Raw genomic sequence first — 16,381 nt, forward strand, 5'->3', positions numbered from 1 at the left:
TCATGGTGGGAGTCCTTCTGACACATGAGCATGCACAAACTCTCCACACTCTCTTTTATTTGTTACTTCCATTCATTGCAGATCTGCAATGGCAATACTGTGTACATAAAAAAAAAAAAAAATTTTAAAAAAATTGTGGGATTTTCAGCCATGACCCTCAGGCACCATTTGTCACTCCTATGTGTATATAATGTGTCGATTCTCATTATATAATGTAATGTGCCTGATAACTTACTTTATATAGCCTGCGTCCGGTGTCAAGATGAAATAATTCAAGATGAAATAATTTTTTGACAAATTAACTGTGCCACAGGTGACAGGTCAGGACAATGTTACTTTTATTGTCCCTTTTACATCTACTGGATTTATTGGCAGGTTTGAAGGAAACGCCAAATAGTGGGCACCAGTGTACTAAATGGATTTCCCATCTGGCTTCTTACCAAACCTATTAATAAAGTTTGCCAGTACTTGACTCATGAGAGGGACAGTGTTGTGTAGTGGTTAGAGTGCTGACCTAAGACCTGGAGGACCAGAGTTGCAGATCCTTAAGTCAGCCATGAAGCTCACTGGATCACCTTAGGCTGATCACTGTTTGTTAGCCTAACCCACCTTGCAGGAAGTTGGTAAGCAGTTAGAGACCCTTGGATTGGCTGGGCTGAGGGATAAATCCAATGCTGGCTTCTCCTTCTGCTCCAGCTCCTTGGCTTCAGGACAGTTGGTTTGGAGAGGACGCAGTAAGCCTAACAAGAGCCCATGCCCTTCATTCCAGAACCCCTACCAATTCAGTGCCACTGCCCACAGCCCAGCCCTGACAGTGGCTAAGGCCCATAGTCACCACCCTCTGTTCTCTCCCTGGCAATATGGTTTTTTTTTGTTTTTTTGTTTTTTTTTTTAAGAAAGGTAAATGTATGTGCTTAGCACTGCAAATCCTTTGGTGTATATGCACATCAGCAATTCAGCAGCCCCAGCACTGTCTTCGTCATCTTTCCATAGAAAAGATTAACGATGATAAAGCAGTGAAGGCCCAATTTTCAACTTGAGCCTTCCAACATTAGAATGATATAAATAAGAATCATAAATCCGTTGTTCCCGGTTACAGTATTCCCTTGGCATCCTGGATAGAGCAAGGGATGGGTTCCTGGCTTTTCAGGGGAGGGTGCAGGGGCGGCGGGGCTGGAGAGAAAGTGATTCACTGTCTGTTGATGACATGTTAATTCATGCAACTTCTTTGTCGGCAGGAAACGAAGGAATGCACTTTCTGCACTTTCAGACATTAATCACTTGCTGCTCCTTTCCTTGTCTTCTGCTCCCCCTTGTCAGAAGCTGTATAATGCAAGCTCCTTGGAGGCAGTGACCTAGCATTTTAATTTATTCATATATTTTGTGATGTAGAATTTCTGTGAAGCACACTGTGCTTATGGAAACTGTTAATGATAAATTTATTTGTTTAACTAGAGACTAGAGCGAGGGTCCTGTCACAGTAAATAAAACTGCTTGGTTAAGCTAAAACAGATGAGGGACCCTTGGGCTTCCAGATGTTGTTGAACTACAACCCCCATCAACTGTACCAAGCATGGCCAGCAACATCTGGAGGGCCATATATTTCTCATAGCTGCTTCTGCTTGGACCTCAATCTGTCTGGACCTGCAGACATGCTGCTGAGAGTAGTGCTGGGGTTAGGACCCTGGGCAGGAAGGCTGCATTGATAACATCTGCTGACCCAGCTTAAAGTGCCCCAGCAGCACTATAAAGCCAGCCAGCCTTGGGGATGGGGCCACCACCGAAGGGGCAACACCAAAGGGGGTCATCCCTTTGGGGGTGGAGCGAGCATGTGGACCAGCCCCACTTGAGGTAAGATTATTGCTTTAATGAGGGTGGGCTTTAAACTTGGGTGTTTTAAATTCAGGGGTGGTGGTGTTTTACTTGAAATAATATGCCTGGGAGGAGAGGAGTGGGAAAACAGGAGTGGGAAGCAATTGCATTAGTTCATAGCAACGGGAGGTATGGTGTGGGAGGTGGGGCAGGCCAGGCAGGGGGCACACAGCACAGGCAGCTGGCAACTGTGCTGTGTGGCGGCCCCTCCTCTGACCTGGGGAATTGCGATTGTCCTATCAGCCAGTTACCTACCTCTCTGGAATTATTCTGTGGAAGTGGCAAGTTGTATGTGGATATCCTAATGGTATACAGTGGTACCTTGGGTTAAGAACTTAATTCGTTCTGGAGGTCCATTCTTAACCTGAAACTGTTCCTAACCTGAGGTACAACTTTAGCTAATGGGGCCTCCTGCTGCTGCTGCTGCTGCTGCTGCCGCACCGCCGCGCGATTTCTGTTCTCATCTTGAAGCAAAGTTCTTAACCCGAGGTACTATTTCTGGGTTAGTGGAGTCTGTAACCTGGAGCATCTATAACCTGAAGCGTCTGTAACTCAAGGTACCACTGTATATGGGAAGGCCTGTAGCACAGTGGTTGAGCACCTGCTTTGAATGCAAAAGGTCTCCAGATTCTATCCCCAGCTTCTCCAAGTGGGGCTGAAAGGGAATTCTGTCTGAAACACTGGATAGCCATTGCTAGTCAGTGTAGGCATTTCTGAGCTAGATGGACCAATGGTCTGACTTGGTATAAGACAGCTTCCTATGTCTGTATGTTCCCGTACTGCATAAAAGGAATTCCTATTGCATAAAAGGAAAAGCAGAAAAAATTATGTGAAACAAGTGAAATGACTCAGGTATGCATAATTCATGCACATTTCAGGGTGCATCTTTCACTGCAGAATTTGGATCGCAGAATCTAGGTTGCAGAACTGTGGTCTTTTTCAAGCACAAGATAACCATGAGACAACCATACATGTCATACATATTACCCACCCTGAGCTGGAAAGCAACCTTTTCTGTTTTGTCTAGTCACTCCTTGCCAAATCATGTCTATCTGTCAGTCTCTCCCTCCCTCCCTCCCTCCCTCTATATATATGTATATTGAAATCTCTTTTCCTGACAGGGCCATATTGGCACCACTGCAACCAAAATCATTGATGTCTACCTCCCGCTGCACACAAACCAGGACAAACTGCAGCCCATGACTGTGGTGACCATCGCCAATGCCAAGGTGCATGACTTGATTGGGCTCATCTGCTGGCAGTACACGAGTGAAGGACGGGAACCCAAACTCAAGTAGGCCCTTTCTTTTTCTGCTTTCTTCTCCATCCCTTCCCCCTCATCCTTCTCTCTCTCTTTCTCCCCCCCCCCCAGCCACTTTTGCATAATGAAATGGATTTCCACATCAATATTTTTTTTTTTTACAGATAAATCTTGCTGGAACACCTCCACATTTATCAATATTTCCTTCCAAGCTATGCATACATCTATATCTATTTCTCTTTCAATTAAATTACTGGGTTCCATGTAATGACAAGCATATGAAGCCAGTGTTGTATAAATGAATCATCATTTTGAGATGCTCTCCCTTTTTGGGTGTCTTGTTTGTTTGTTTTTAAAAAAGATAAATCATATCTACTTCAGTGTCACCGACACTGCTTACATATTCATGTCCAACGGGCTTTTTAACCACTCTTTCACGACTGTGAGTCAAATAAAGCTGTGCTTCCCAAACTTCTAACATAAAACTGAGGAGCGCTGCTTCTTATTGTGCATGAAAAGTTGCCCACAATCAAAAGACATGGAAAGTGCACAAAGGGGATAGGGAGTGTCCTCCCTCCAGAGATCGCTTCACAAATAAGCTAACTCAGAGTGAGGGCAAAAGTACAGAGCCTTTATAGAACCTGGTGTCTCAGGATTGGCCCTTGGAGATCGGCTGATTGTGACCAGACATCTTGGTACTGCAGTCTAGGTGGTACTCTTGAACCATAGAGCCCTGCTTACTAGGCTTGCAGCAGGAACAGAGCAGAGGTAGCACAGGAGGTGCCTAAGCCTGATTGCTTGGGAGTCCCAGTTCAAGATGTAAACACACCCCAGCCCTATACATATCTGCTTCCATCATTAGGCAGGATTGTTAGCCACTCTGAGCCCAGCTTCAGCTGGGGTGGGCAGGATATTATTATTATTATTATTATTATTATTATTATACCATTGAAAGATATATTTTTTAAATATTGTAAAAGTGACTTGATTGACTTGCTACAATGGGAGCAGCGGTGCCTGGCCCTGTATTAAAGGTTTATTCCCCTTAACCTCTGTGTTTAGAGTGTGTTTCTTCTCCTCCAGGATTCAACCTTCTTCACATTCCTGAAATTCCATTGCATAATAAAAGCCATCTTTTGTGAGCAGTTGATGAGTTGCTATTACTTTTTGATCCCAGTGTGGGGATCTTAGCAGTTGCTATTACTTTTTGATCCCAGTGTGGTTTTTTTGTACCACTGTCTTCTTGAACTCCATGTAAACTGTTACAAAAAGTAATAGCAAGTCCTTCAAATGCCCCTGCAACAAAACCGTAATGTTTACAACAGGCCAACAGAGTGGGATTACTTCCTCGTTAACCATCAGTTTATCCAACGTGCAGGTTACATTAAATTTAATGTGTCATTATTACTTGTTTGATATAATAAATACTTTAGCCATGACAGTGTGCGGATGGATCACCCGTAGTAAGCACTCTTGGGTGAGCTGAGCTGCAACCCAAGGTATGCAGATTAATTGGGAAAATTGCAAATCAGGTAGTCGGTGAAATAATTCACTGTCGCATCCAATCAATAAACTTTGTAAATCAACTCATTTAATTCCACACACACAAAAATGATCTATATAGATCAAGCGACCAATTAAACAATTAGCATGCGCTTTGCTATTAATTAATTTAAGCATCAGTCAAGCAATTAAAACTTCCAAATTCACCCAGCTGAGTTTAGAATCCCTCCTGCCAGACGTCAAACATTTAGGCAGATCTTCCATGCCATGCTGGAATGAAACAGAATACTGGTAAAGTGGCGACAGAGAACCAGTGGATTGATCAGAAAAAGAGTTTTTTTAAAAAAATAAAAATAAAAAGAGTAATTAAAAAGTAATAGTGGGTTGTAGCCAATGCTAGTCCCACTCAGAGTAGACCACTGAAAATAATAGACATGACTAACTTAAATCCATTTATTCCAGTGGGTCTACTCTGAGTGGTTGGAAACAACCTAGTTGTCTTGAGAGATAATGGATTGTGCCTCTGGGGCTGAAGTCAAAGTGTTGGAGAATCACAGCTCTGCTGTGGCTGCAGAGACCAGTAACTCATAACTGCTGCCTCCTGCATTGTTTTTGCTTTGTTAGCAGCACTGAAGTGACCTCTCCAGGGTGCAAGCTTGGGCAGTGTGCATGAAGGTCCTAGGTTCCCGAGATAACAAGACCCCCCTCCCAGCATCGCTGGCATGGTCAAAGGAAAGCAGAGCAATACATTTGGCACCAGCTGGGCTACAGAAATTGCTGGAAGGAGGCGTATAAGACAGCATCCAACTGCCTTAGGGACTCCATTCTGTATTTATGTAGGGTTTATTTCTTTGCCCTTTCTTCTCCTGAAGATGTCCCGCAAGGCAGTGGGTAAGTCAACCCATTAGGTTTTTTTTTATTTATATGCCTCTTAATACCAATATAGGCTTCTAAGCTGCTTTATAAGTATAAAACCAATGACACAATCATTAAAATACACATACCTATAATTAAAATGTGCAATAAAACAATCCTGTTAAAACAGTAAAGCAATTAGAACAGGAGACTCTGGCTGAAAGATCAAAGGAATGCCTGTGTAAACAAGGTGTGTCTTTAAAAGCCGGCAGGATGCCAGTGCTGATGGAGGCTCTAGTATTTCAGCAGGGAATGCATTTAACAGTGCATACAGTTTGACATTATCTGGTGTTGGATCATTTCGGAAAATTTGAAGTATTGCCCATTTCCAATAAGCATATTATCCATTTGTCTCCCCTTCTCTGACCCTTGCGGTATGAGTATTATTTTTTAATCATTTAAATCACATAATAATTCTGTGAAGTTCTTTATGTGAAGTACCTTGAACACTCTACATTGCATCAGTACTCCTTATGACAATACTGTAGTGTAGGTCAGCATCATTACCACCATAAATAGTGAATCTGTGGCAGAGGTGAAATTTGAACCAGGAAGTTCCTAATGCCACGAGAAACAGTGATGCCATTAGTTCAGGGGTCTATAAAAGGTGGAGAGGTCTGTCCATGACTATTAACCATAATGGTAAAATAAAACATCCAAGCACTCTGTACACTTGAAAGTACCTTTGAGGGGGAAATTGCTGATCATTACTGAGTGCAAACCAGCTGCCTTCTCCCTTGCTAAACTTTTTTTTATATATAGTGGAAAGCAATATACAAATTTATTAAACCTCAACCTGAGACACTCTTCCTTTCATTTGCTGCAGTGAAAATGTCAGCGCTTACTGCCTCCACATTGCTGAGGACGATGGTGAGGTTGACACAGACTTCCCACCCTTGGATTGCAATGAGCCCATCCACAAGTTTGGCTTCAGCACACTGGCACTGGTAGAGAAATACTCCTCACCCGGCTTGGCAGCCAAGCAGTCCCTCTTCGTCCGGATGTGAGTTTGCACAACAGCTTCCCCCCTTCCTTCTCTATCCCTCTTTCTTTATTTCCTTAACAATCTTGGTGCATGGGACACTTCCAGACAGTCACTGTTTTCAGGGGGGATTCAGTCCTACGCTGACTGGCAAACTGAGATGGTGTTACTATGGTTGGTTGACAGAACTCGCACAACAAGTCTGCTTTCCCAAAAGAGCTGACTTTTTTGCACTAAAGAATAGTGATGGCAAAGGCACTAGGAAGCATGGGATAACACTCTGATGTGGCAGCACCTAAGCTCCCCACAAACAGATTGGGATAAATCCTCATTAAATAGTCAGTTGTCAACTAATCTCCCAGCAAACAGATCAGGATAAATACTCAATACTCAACAGGTTGCTCAGGGAAAACAGCCATAGTCTTCCTCAAGACCACCAGGATGCTGCTTTCCATATTTCAGGGTTAATTTACTATTAACTTCTTTCCTACCTTCGGGGCAACATACATTGTCAGAGGCACCGTGTCACCATTGTAAGAGGCACTATGCTCTGAATATCAGTTGCTGGGAATCACAGGTAGGCAGAGTGCTATTGTGCTCTTGTGAGCTTCCCACACGTCTGGTTGGCCACTTTGAGAACAGAATGCTGGACTAGATGGGCCTGATCAGCAGCCTCATCCTAAGTTCTTGTGTACTCTCTTTCTCTACTTACCAAAAATAATGCTCTAATATATATTTTTTTTTAAAAAAGCCATGTAACCTGCTCATAAGTTCACACACCAGCTTCCATTTCAGAATCTGATTCTAAATGGGCTTGCTTTGAAGGACAAAAGCATGCCATGGCATCCGATTCAAAGACAGCACTGATGGGGGTTTAAATCTCATAGGACTGATCATTTGCTCAAGTGCTGGAAAACCCAACAGCGTGGATTTAAATGTATTCCAAATTCCATCCATATGCTCATTGCTTGTTCACTGGCTCTTTTTGTCGTCATTGCATATATACATACATATATGTAGATTCCATGCATATGTGTGTGTTTGTATGCAGAATTGTACTTTCCATTTTGTTTCAGCTGCACACATTTTCACTGTCCTGAAGAGTTTCTGGCCCTAAGGACAGAACAAACGTCATCCGCATAACTCAGTGCTTGCAAATCTGACTCTGTTTCTCCCTTGGCAGGGACTGTGTCTGGGGAGAAGTTGAGGCTTTCCATGTGTCTGTCTTGAAATGACAGAAGTAACTAAGGGGCGGTGGGGGGGGGGATGGATGGCTTTGGTCTGCCAGCCCTGTGTGAGTGTGTGTTTAAGTGCGTAAGGTTCTGATAGATCCAGAGATTGAAAACTTGGCCCAGTGGCATTTTCAACAGGCCTAAGAGATTTGCAGTTCAGCAGAAGGCAGACTTGAATGTACATTGGGGCCTGAGCTGCTTAGGCCTTTATAGGCAAAAAGACAACAACAACCTCATGACCAGACACTAGAAAACTGATATAATAAAGCTACTTTTACTGTTGGAGGCAGGAATGCTTCTGAATACCAGTTGCTGGAAGCAACAGAAGGAGAGAGGGCTCTTGTGCTCAGGTCCTGCTTGCGGATTTCCCATAAGTATCTGGTTGGCTGCTGAGAACAGGATGCTGAGCTAGATGGGCCTTTGGCCTGATCCAGCAGGCTCTTAGGTTCTTAGGCAGTTGCTCATTCTGTGCCATCTGAAGCTTCCGCGTCAGCAAACGAGTTAGGGCCATCGAGGCCTCTGTTTGCCGATTACTTCTGCTTCTGATGTCTGAAGCCTGTCTGTGCATTGTGCTGAATTTGTTCTTGAATACAACATGGTCAGCCAAGCTAACAATGACAGAGCCTCGCTTGGTGGTTGCCAGTTCTGGCATGGCATGCATTGGCAGGAAGCACTTTGCCGAACTTTGTTCTCTTGAAAAGTCCTGCCAAGGCAAACCAGCAGCCACCAGAGTTTGTTTAGAAATACCTGGTGGCAGAGGTTGGAACGTCCGTTTGATATTTCAAGGCGAGAATGAATGTCTTTGTGGTTATGGAGAGTAGTAAATAATTTGAGTTTGATTAGGGAGAGGCACCTCATTATCCCCCCCACCTGTGCCCAGCTGGTAGGGGAGGGTCGAAATGAAGCCATTAGCTGTCTCTCTTACTGGCATCTCAAAGCGCTCAAATACATCTGTGTCTTATTTTCTTTTCTGGCACAATCAGTCGAGCGAGCTAAGCAGGCATGACCGAATTTGGCAAGTTCCAAGGACTCTGGCAAAGTTACACAAGGAGAAGACGGAAGGGCAGCCATCCTGGCTTTGAATGCGGCCATTAGTCTAGTGAGCTGATGGCTTTTGGAAGACAATCGGCCGGGACAAAAAAGAGTTTTGTCTGTCCAATGTCAAACGCTAAGCTCCCCCGGCAAGCTGCTCTCATCAAGTGGGATTTTTCAAGCCAAGTCTTAACTGAGCATACACCGCCACATAAGCATATCTGGTAAACTGGGACATGGGTGTTTAGAAGGGGCTGCTCTACTCCTCTTCCATGGTCCTGGAAAGCCAGGGTGGTGTAACAGGTAGAACATTGGCAAGAGTTAGGCAAAAGAGACCTGGTTTCAAATCTTGGTTGCAGTCATGAGGATGACTTTGGGACAGTCCTTGACTCTCAGCTTCACCTGCCAGACTACAGCTCAGTGATAAAGCAGCTGCATTGCATGCAGAAGGCCCCAAGCTCATTCCCTGGTGTCTTCAGGTAGGGCTGTGGAAACCCTGGAGAGCCACTGCCTGCCACTGTAGACATCGCAAAGCTGGATGGACCAGTAGTCTGATTCAGTATAAGGCAGCTTCTTATGTCCCTTCTAAAACCAATGAAGCTTTTCCAAGTTCTGTATCTCTGCCTGATCTTGGTAAAAGACTGGATGTGGGCTAATAAACTGAAGCTGAATCCAGACAAGGCTGGGGTGCCCCTGGTCAGTCACAAGGCAAATCAGGGAATAGAGGTTCAATCTATTTTGGATGGGGTTGCACTCCCATTGAATCGTAGAATTGTAGACTTGGAAGGGACCCAAAGGATCATCAAGTCAATCCCCTCTTAGTTCAGGAATCACAGCTAAAGAATCTCTGACAGATGGCCATCCAACCTCTGTTTAGAAACATCTGCTTAGGTTTGCAGTTTTGGTGTGATTCTGAATCCAGCCCAGAAACTGGTTGCCCATATTTCAGCAGCAACCAGGAGCACTCCTCAGAGTATGCAATATTATTATAATTATACTATGATAATAATTAGGGGTGCATTGCAATGATCAATCCAGATCTTTATGTGTCACCCTTTTAGCTGGAGCTGGATATATTATTTTCTGTGCACATATATGGACAAACGATATGTAGTGCTCAAATATTCCCCCAACAGTGGCCTGCTGCAGAAGCAGTAATGGCTCTGCAACCCAGGATCACTACACCTCTGCCAGGAAGTTAGTTGACTGAAATGGTAACTGGGAGGGGGGCAGTGGTTAAACAATTCACCCCTCTTCCCATGGAATTATGGGAATTGTAGCTCTCTGAGGGCAATAGGGGCTTTCTAGCAACCCCCAGTACACTTAAGAAGCTACAGTTCCCATGATTCTTTGGGGGAAGCCATGGCTGTTTAAAGTGGTATGATACTTCTTTGAATGCATAGTGCAGACACAGGGCCTTGGTTGGCCTTTCCCTATCCAATACTGTCTCCACCAGCAGCAGACCCATGGTGAATGCAGCAATCATGAAAAAGTTCCCCCACTGCCTTAAGAGACGAAAGGCGAAGAATCAGCCTCTTGTCTCCCACTCCCCTCTTCCCCCCTTTCTTCTTTTCCCTTCAAGCATTAATGGATTTGCCCAAGCCAGGCCTAAGGGTGAGCGGGTGTGCATTTTTCTTCCTGAGGTGTGGACGGTCTCCTCGCTTCTCTCTCTCTCTCTCTCTCTCTCTCTCTCTCTCTCTCTCTCTCTCTCTCCTCTGCTTCTCCCCCCCCCCCTTCCTTCCCCATTTTCCCTCTCCTGAACCTTGCCACCCTGGCTCCGGCGTCGAGGCTGTAAAGGAAGATGGAAAGCCAAGTTACCTCAGAATGATCACTATCATTAACATTCACGGGGGGTTCACTCATCATTCCTGACTGCACAGACATGGCAGCCGCTATGAAGCGTCCACAGGTGTAGCGCGATGATACATATTACATTGTGCCACAATGGATTTATGTATTCTGTAACAAAAGAAAAGTGTAATGAAAAAATACAGAAGGTAATCCTTTATTCCTCCACCACGCAATTTATCAGTAATGCCGGCGGATGATAAGTGCCAGGGATTTTCCTTTGCTTGATTTAACCTTGTCACCCAGGTATGTTTTCGTAAAATGATTGGGAGGGAAGAGGGTTAGAAGGAAGCCAGCTGTAGGGGGTTTTCTTCCCTTGGTCTAATTTCTTTTTTAAAAAAAATAATAAACAAACAACAAGAAAAATAGAGATGGCATGGATTTTTAATGGGTGAGGCAATACTCAATCCACATTGCATTTGAGACTGAGACCTCTGTTCTCCCATCCCACCCCACCCAATCCCTCTCTCATAATACTGTAGCTCAGGGTAAAATGATTGGCCGAAAGTTTGGGATTGACATAAGGAAGGGAAATTTTGCACACTGCAGGTAACCTGTGGAACTCACTTTCACAAGGTGCAGCAACAGTTACTGGGTTAGAGGGGGCAGAAAACCACAAGCAAAATGATCACAGGGATACAAAGGTTGCAGCATTTGAAGTTTTTGGTTTTTTAGTTTAGAGAAAAGATGATTTAAAAGGTGACATGATAGAAGGTTATAAAATTATGCATGGTGGACAGAAAGTGGATAGAGAAGAATTTCTCCCTGTCTCTAAACTCTAGAACTTGTGGACATCCAGTGAACTGACAGTTTTGGAAAATTCAGGACAGATAAGAAAAATTATTTCTTAACCGAGTGCAGAGTTAAACTAGGGAACTCGCCACCAGCCTAGATAGCTTTAAAAGAGGATTGAAAAAAACTGTGGAGGATAAGGCTACTAGCTACAATGGTACTAGCCTCCATAATCTGAGGCAGTAATGTTTCTGAATCCTAGTTGCTGGAAACCACAGGAGGAGAAAGTGCTCTTGTGCTCTGGTCTGGCTTGTGAGCTTGCCTTCAGGGCATCCAGTTGGCAACTGTGAGAACAGGACAATGAAGTAATTGGTCTTTGGCCTGATCCTAGTCAGTATTCTCTATTCTGACCAACTCTGTACTGACAGTCTCTATACAGACTGACTCTGGGGATTTAGTCAGCAGCCTTTCCCAGCCCTTCCTGGAGAAACCAGGCACTGAACATGGAACGTTCTGCATGCAAAGCAGGTGCTCTACCGCTAAAGTGTAGCTTCCTGTGCTTGGCATTGTAGCTATGCTGCACTTTGACTTCCGCTAGTGGTGGAAGCAGTAGGCTTCTGTAGCAGAAGGCCCATCACCAAGTCACAATAAGAGAGGCAAGATGTTTCTAAGGTATAGGGAGCTGCAGAGAATGGTTCAAATATCATGCTTTGTACTAGACCAAGTTGGCTACCCTTGACAGAGACAGGAACTTCTTTTAGCTGCGAGATCTCAAGATGGTGGTTGGGGCAAAAGAAGGTGAAAGAGAGAAGGTGCCGTTTTAAAGAGTTAGGGTTGTTGTTTTTCAACAACAAGATAATACTGTATTGTGCAACATCTAGGAAGAGATAAAGAATCCCAGTTATAACGGGAAAATAGAAGGGGGTGTAAACAAGCAAAAGAGGTAAGGATTAATGGCACAATGAGGAAAACCTGAACCAGAAGGGTAGAGAAAAAGAGAGATCTGAGTGTAGAGAGCACATCAGGAAGACAGGAAGGAGGCAGTGCCAATATTCCATGTACGCCTGAAAAGGCAAGGACTGTGGTTCCTGCCCAGGACATCTTCGGGAATCACTGCAGGCACTGGATGTCCTGGTGCTGTGTCTCCCCCCCCCCCCTTTCCAACAACACCTCCCTCCCTTGCCGCTCCCTGGCCCTTCCAAAGCTTGTCATCCCTCAGCTCTTGGAAGACCGACATCATGGCCCTGTCTGGCCAGGCTCCAGAACAAACATCCCGGCGTTTACAATTTCAGGCTGCACGTTATATTCTGCAGCCGTTGCCAGGGCCTCACTTACTCAAATAGTTCCACTAAATATAGTCAAATGCAGGGCTTTCTCCTCTCCTCTCCTCCACCAACCCCCAGCTCCTTGGCCTGTGCTTCCCTCCCCGCTTTTTTGTCTTTCTTATTTTACTTTGATCAGTAAAATAAACTTTTAAAGATTGGTTCTGGGATGGGCTCCAGGTTCTGAGGTAAAGGATGGCTGGGGTTCAGCCATGATTCAGTAACGGAGTGCTCAGAGCAATTAACTTGACAGCTTTCAGGCCATGTTGCTCACAGAGCACAGGCAGGCTCGAGCTAAGGCAGGCTTTAGCAGGGGACTGTTGCGTTTTTACTCTCAAAAATGGGGCTCTATCTTTTTTTGCAGGGATTGTTCAGGGAAGGTGCCTCTCTGCACAGAAGCCCACAGGTAGGAACTGAGGGCAGCAGCATTCTGCCCTCTCGTGCTTTCCAGCAACTGTCATTCAGGTACATCCTGCTTCTGGCAATGGCTGCTAGCCATTGATAGCTATTCCCTGTGCCTCCTCATAGAGCTGCCCCCCACTCACTTCCCTGGTAGCTCAGAGACCCTTCATTTAGGGCCAGTTCAGAGGATCCAAGTTGTAACTCTTTTTCTGGACTGTACCACTTTCTGGCTATTTGTGAGGAGTGAGGAGGAATGCATGTAGAGTGCATGTAGAGGTGAGAAACTAGCATGTCAGGAAGAAGGCTGAGCTAAATAAACCCTTCTCACTGGCCTGCTAGGTGTGTTTGTTTGTTTAGATGGTCCAATATTCAAATACAAAATTCCCCAATTACCAAAATCTTGGAAGTGGTTCAGTACAGTGAAAAGCTTCGCTGCTTGCTTTTCTTGTGTAGAATCTGTTGCTGTGATGTCGCAGATACAGGCTTAGACAGCTTTAAGAGAGAGAAAAGCCCCATCCGCACTTTACTTTTAAAGCAGTGCCATACCACTTTAAATGGTCATGGCTTCTTCACTTAAAGAAAGCTGGGAACTGTAGTTGGTTACAGGTATTGAGAACTGTTATGAAACCCCTGTTCCCCTACAAAAAGCTACAATTTCCAGAGTTCTTTAACAATCAAACTTAGAGGACTCTGGGAATTGTAGTGCTGTGTGGGGAACCATGACCTCCTAACAATTCTCAACACCCTTAACTACAGCTCCCAGAATTCTTTGGGGCAAGTTATGGCTGTTTAAAGTGGTATGATGCTGCTTTATATATTGCGGATAGGGCTCTAGACACATCCATGGAAGAGGTCTGTTGATGACTATTAGTCAGAATGGCTGTATGGAGCTTCCTAGTTCAGGTTAGTGTCCTATAAGAACTCTTTCAGCCTAGGGGCCACATTCCCTTTTGGGCAACCTTCTGGGGACCAAATATTTGTGAGTGGTGGGGCCAGCAGACCAAAGCCGGTAGAGTAACGAAAGTAAATCTTAACCTTTGTATGGTAGACTAGTTCTACACACTCTTCTCTGTCCTCCCTCCAGACAAGCAAGAGGCTTTATTGGAGTTGAAAGATGCATTCCAGCCAGGCAAAAACATTAATTTGCCTTTCCTGGCTCTTACAAGTAGAATGCTGAAGCAGGTGTGCCTTTAGTCCGATCCAGCAGGGCTCTCTCCTTATGTGCGCAGATGTTAAAAACGCAACAAACGTGCTAAAAATAGGTACAGATATTAAAATGTTTTGTGCAAAAGTTAACATTTGCTGGACCTTTGGTCTGATTCCTCAGGGTCCTTCTTGTGCTCTTTATGATGGTATAAATTTCTCCTGGCTCTTCAGGAACTACATAAGAATGTAAGAAGTGCAGGCTAGATCAAGCCAGTGGTCCATCTAGCGCAGAATCCTGTTCTCACAGTGGCCAAGCAGATGCCCCAGTGTTGGAAGCCCACAAGCAAGACCTGAGCACAGTACTAATTCTCCCCTTCTGCAGGTTCTAACACCTGGTATTTGATAGCCTTCTCCTCTGGGAATTTGTGTAATCCTCTTTGAAAGCCATTAGGTTAGTGGCCATCATTGCCTCCTGTGGATGCTTAAAAAACAAGGGGTGGTGCTTAAAGAACAACACCCTGGCCACTTCTGCCTATTTTTCATTTTAACTCTACCCTTCTTACGCCTTTTCACCTTGGCTTTCCTTCCACATTTCAACTCATTTTCTTAATGTTTACTTTGGATTTTGGCTGAGCATTGCAATAAGTACCACAATGTGTTCTGCAGGCAGAGTTCTCAGACTTTGCCGGTGTAAGCTGACTTAAATGTCAGAGAAAGATTTGGCCTGTTCAGTATGTATCCAAAGTAAAAAAGCATCAAAGTTTATTAAATTGGGGTGGGTGGGTGTGCAGTGGAGTGAAGCCACCAGACGCATGGAAGGTTTTTTGGGGGAGTATCCTAAGGGGTCTTCCGAGCGGCCATCATGAATGAGTAGAAAACAGCCAAAAGCCTTTTGCATTTAAATACTTTGTGGCTTTGAATTACAAATTTAATTGATTAAATAAGTTAACAAGTACAATCCTGTGTCTTTTTACTGGAAATAAGGTCTGCTTTGCTCAGTGGAACTGACTCCCATGTAAATGTGCATAGGATTGAGACTTAATAATATTTAAATAGGCATTTTAGCCAAATCCTCCCCCCTCCTCCTTATTTATTTATAAAAATATTTATATACCACCAAATCCTAAAAATATATCAAAGCGGATCGCAGCATTAAAAAAAATAAAAGCCATGCAATAAAAGTGTGAAAAGGTTAAAAACAATTCAAAAAGGTTAAAAAGAAGCTTCAATAAACCATTGTGGAAGGATGAACTTCTAATTGCCTACATAGGCACTTCTTGTTCTACAGCTTGGAGTCCCCAAGTGATTGTTAAGCGTTAGAACAACTTTGGATTCATTAGACCAAAAATAAAGAGAAATAAAAAGTGAGAGCGGGTTTATATATTACTCCCTTCTGGGTCTGGTGGGAGTAGAACCCAGAATGCCTCAGCTGGGTGCAGAGCTGCCCCATGAGGGAAGTCACCAGGACTACCGGTTGGAGAGTCTCACTGGGCAGTGAAGACCTGTGAGCTTGTGGAGGGGCTTGGCCCATCCAGCCTGTCTTCTCAACAGGAAGGGCTTGAGTTCAGGCTGGAACTTTGCCTAGACAGCTCTTGCCTTTCCTGGCTCTGGCGTGTTCTAACCCTGACTCCTGATGCTGCCTGCATATAACTCAGCCCCAACAGCATTTCAAAGATCCAGTGAAGGTTGTTTTCCAGAACTGATGTAAGAACACAGGGGAATGCCTTGGAATGCAGGGTAATAACAGGTGAGACAATTGATCCATCTAATTCAATACTGTCTTCACTGACTGGCAGCAGCTCTCCAGGGTATCAGTCAATAAGCCTTTCCCAACCCTGCCTCTGGATTTCAGGGAACATACCTTGGACCTTTTACATGCAGAGCATCTTCTGTACCACTGAGCTACAGCATTTCCTGTAAAAAAAGAAGTAATATTCTAGTCCTGATAAAGGGCTGATTTAAATAAGAACACAGGAAGCTGTCTTAAACTAAGTCAGACCATGGGCCTATCTAGCTCAGCATTGTCTATACTGACTAGCAATGGCTTTTCAGGGTTTCAGTTCCTGGAGATGCCAGGAACTGTACCTGGGACCTTTTGCATGCTGAATTATATAACTGAATTATATCTGTACAA

General features: G+C 44.3%; 1 protein-coding gene across 10 annotated transcripts in view; it reads left to right on the top strand.

Annotated features, from left to right (window-relative positions):
• MAPKAP1 (MAPK associated protein 1) overlaps positions 1 to 16,381 on the top strand; it is a 181,937-nt gene that overhangs the window by 68,701 nt on the left and 96,855 nt on the right. For all 10 annotated transcript variants that reach the window (XR_013834848.1, XM_079962112.1, XM_079962114.1 and 7 more), the window contains exons 5-6: positions 2,994 to 3,166; positions 6,378 to 6,554. Coding sequence is in view for 9 of the 10 variants with exons in the window: in XM_079962112.1 (XP_079818238.1) it covers positions 2,994 to 3,166; positions 6,378 to 6,554 (350 nt within the window). In the remaining variant the exon portion in view is untranslated. The remainder of the gene's footprint in view (positions 1 to 2,993; positions 3,167 to 6,377; positions 6,555 to 16,381) is intronic.

Source organism: Podarcis cretensis (assembly GCF_951804945.1).
Source record: "Podarcis cretensis genome assembly, chromosome: Z".
In the NCBI taxonomy this organism is placed as follows: Eukaryota; Metazoa; Chordata; class Lepidosauria; order Squamata; family Lacertidae; genus Podarcis; species Podarcis cretensis.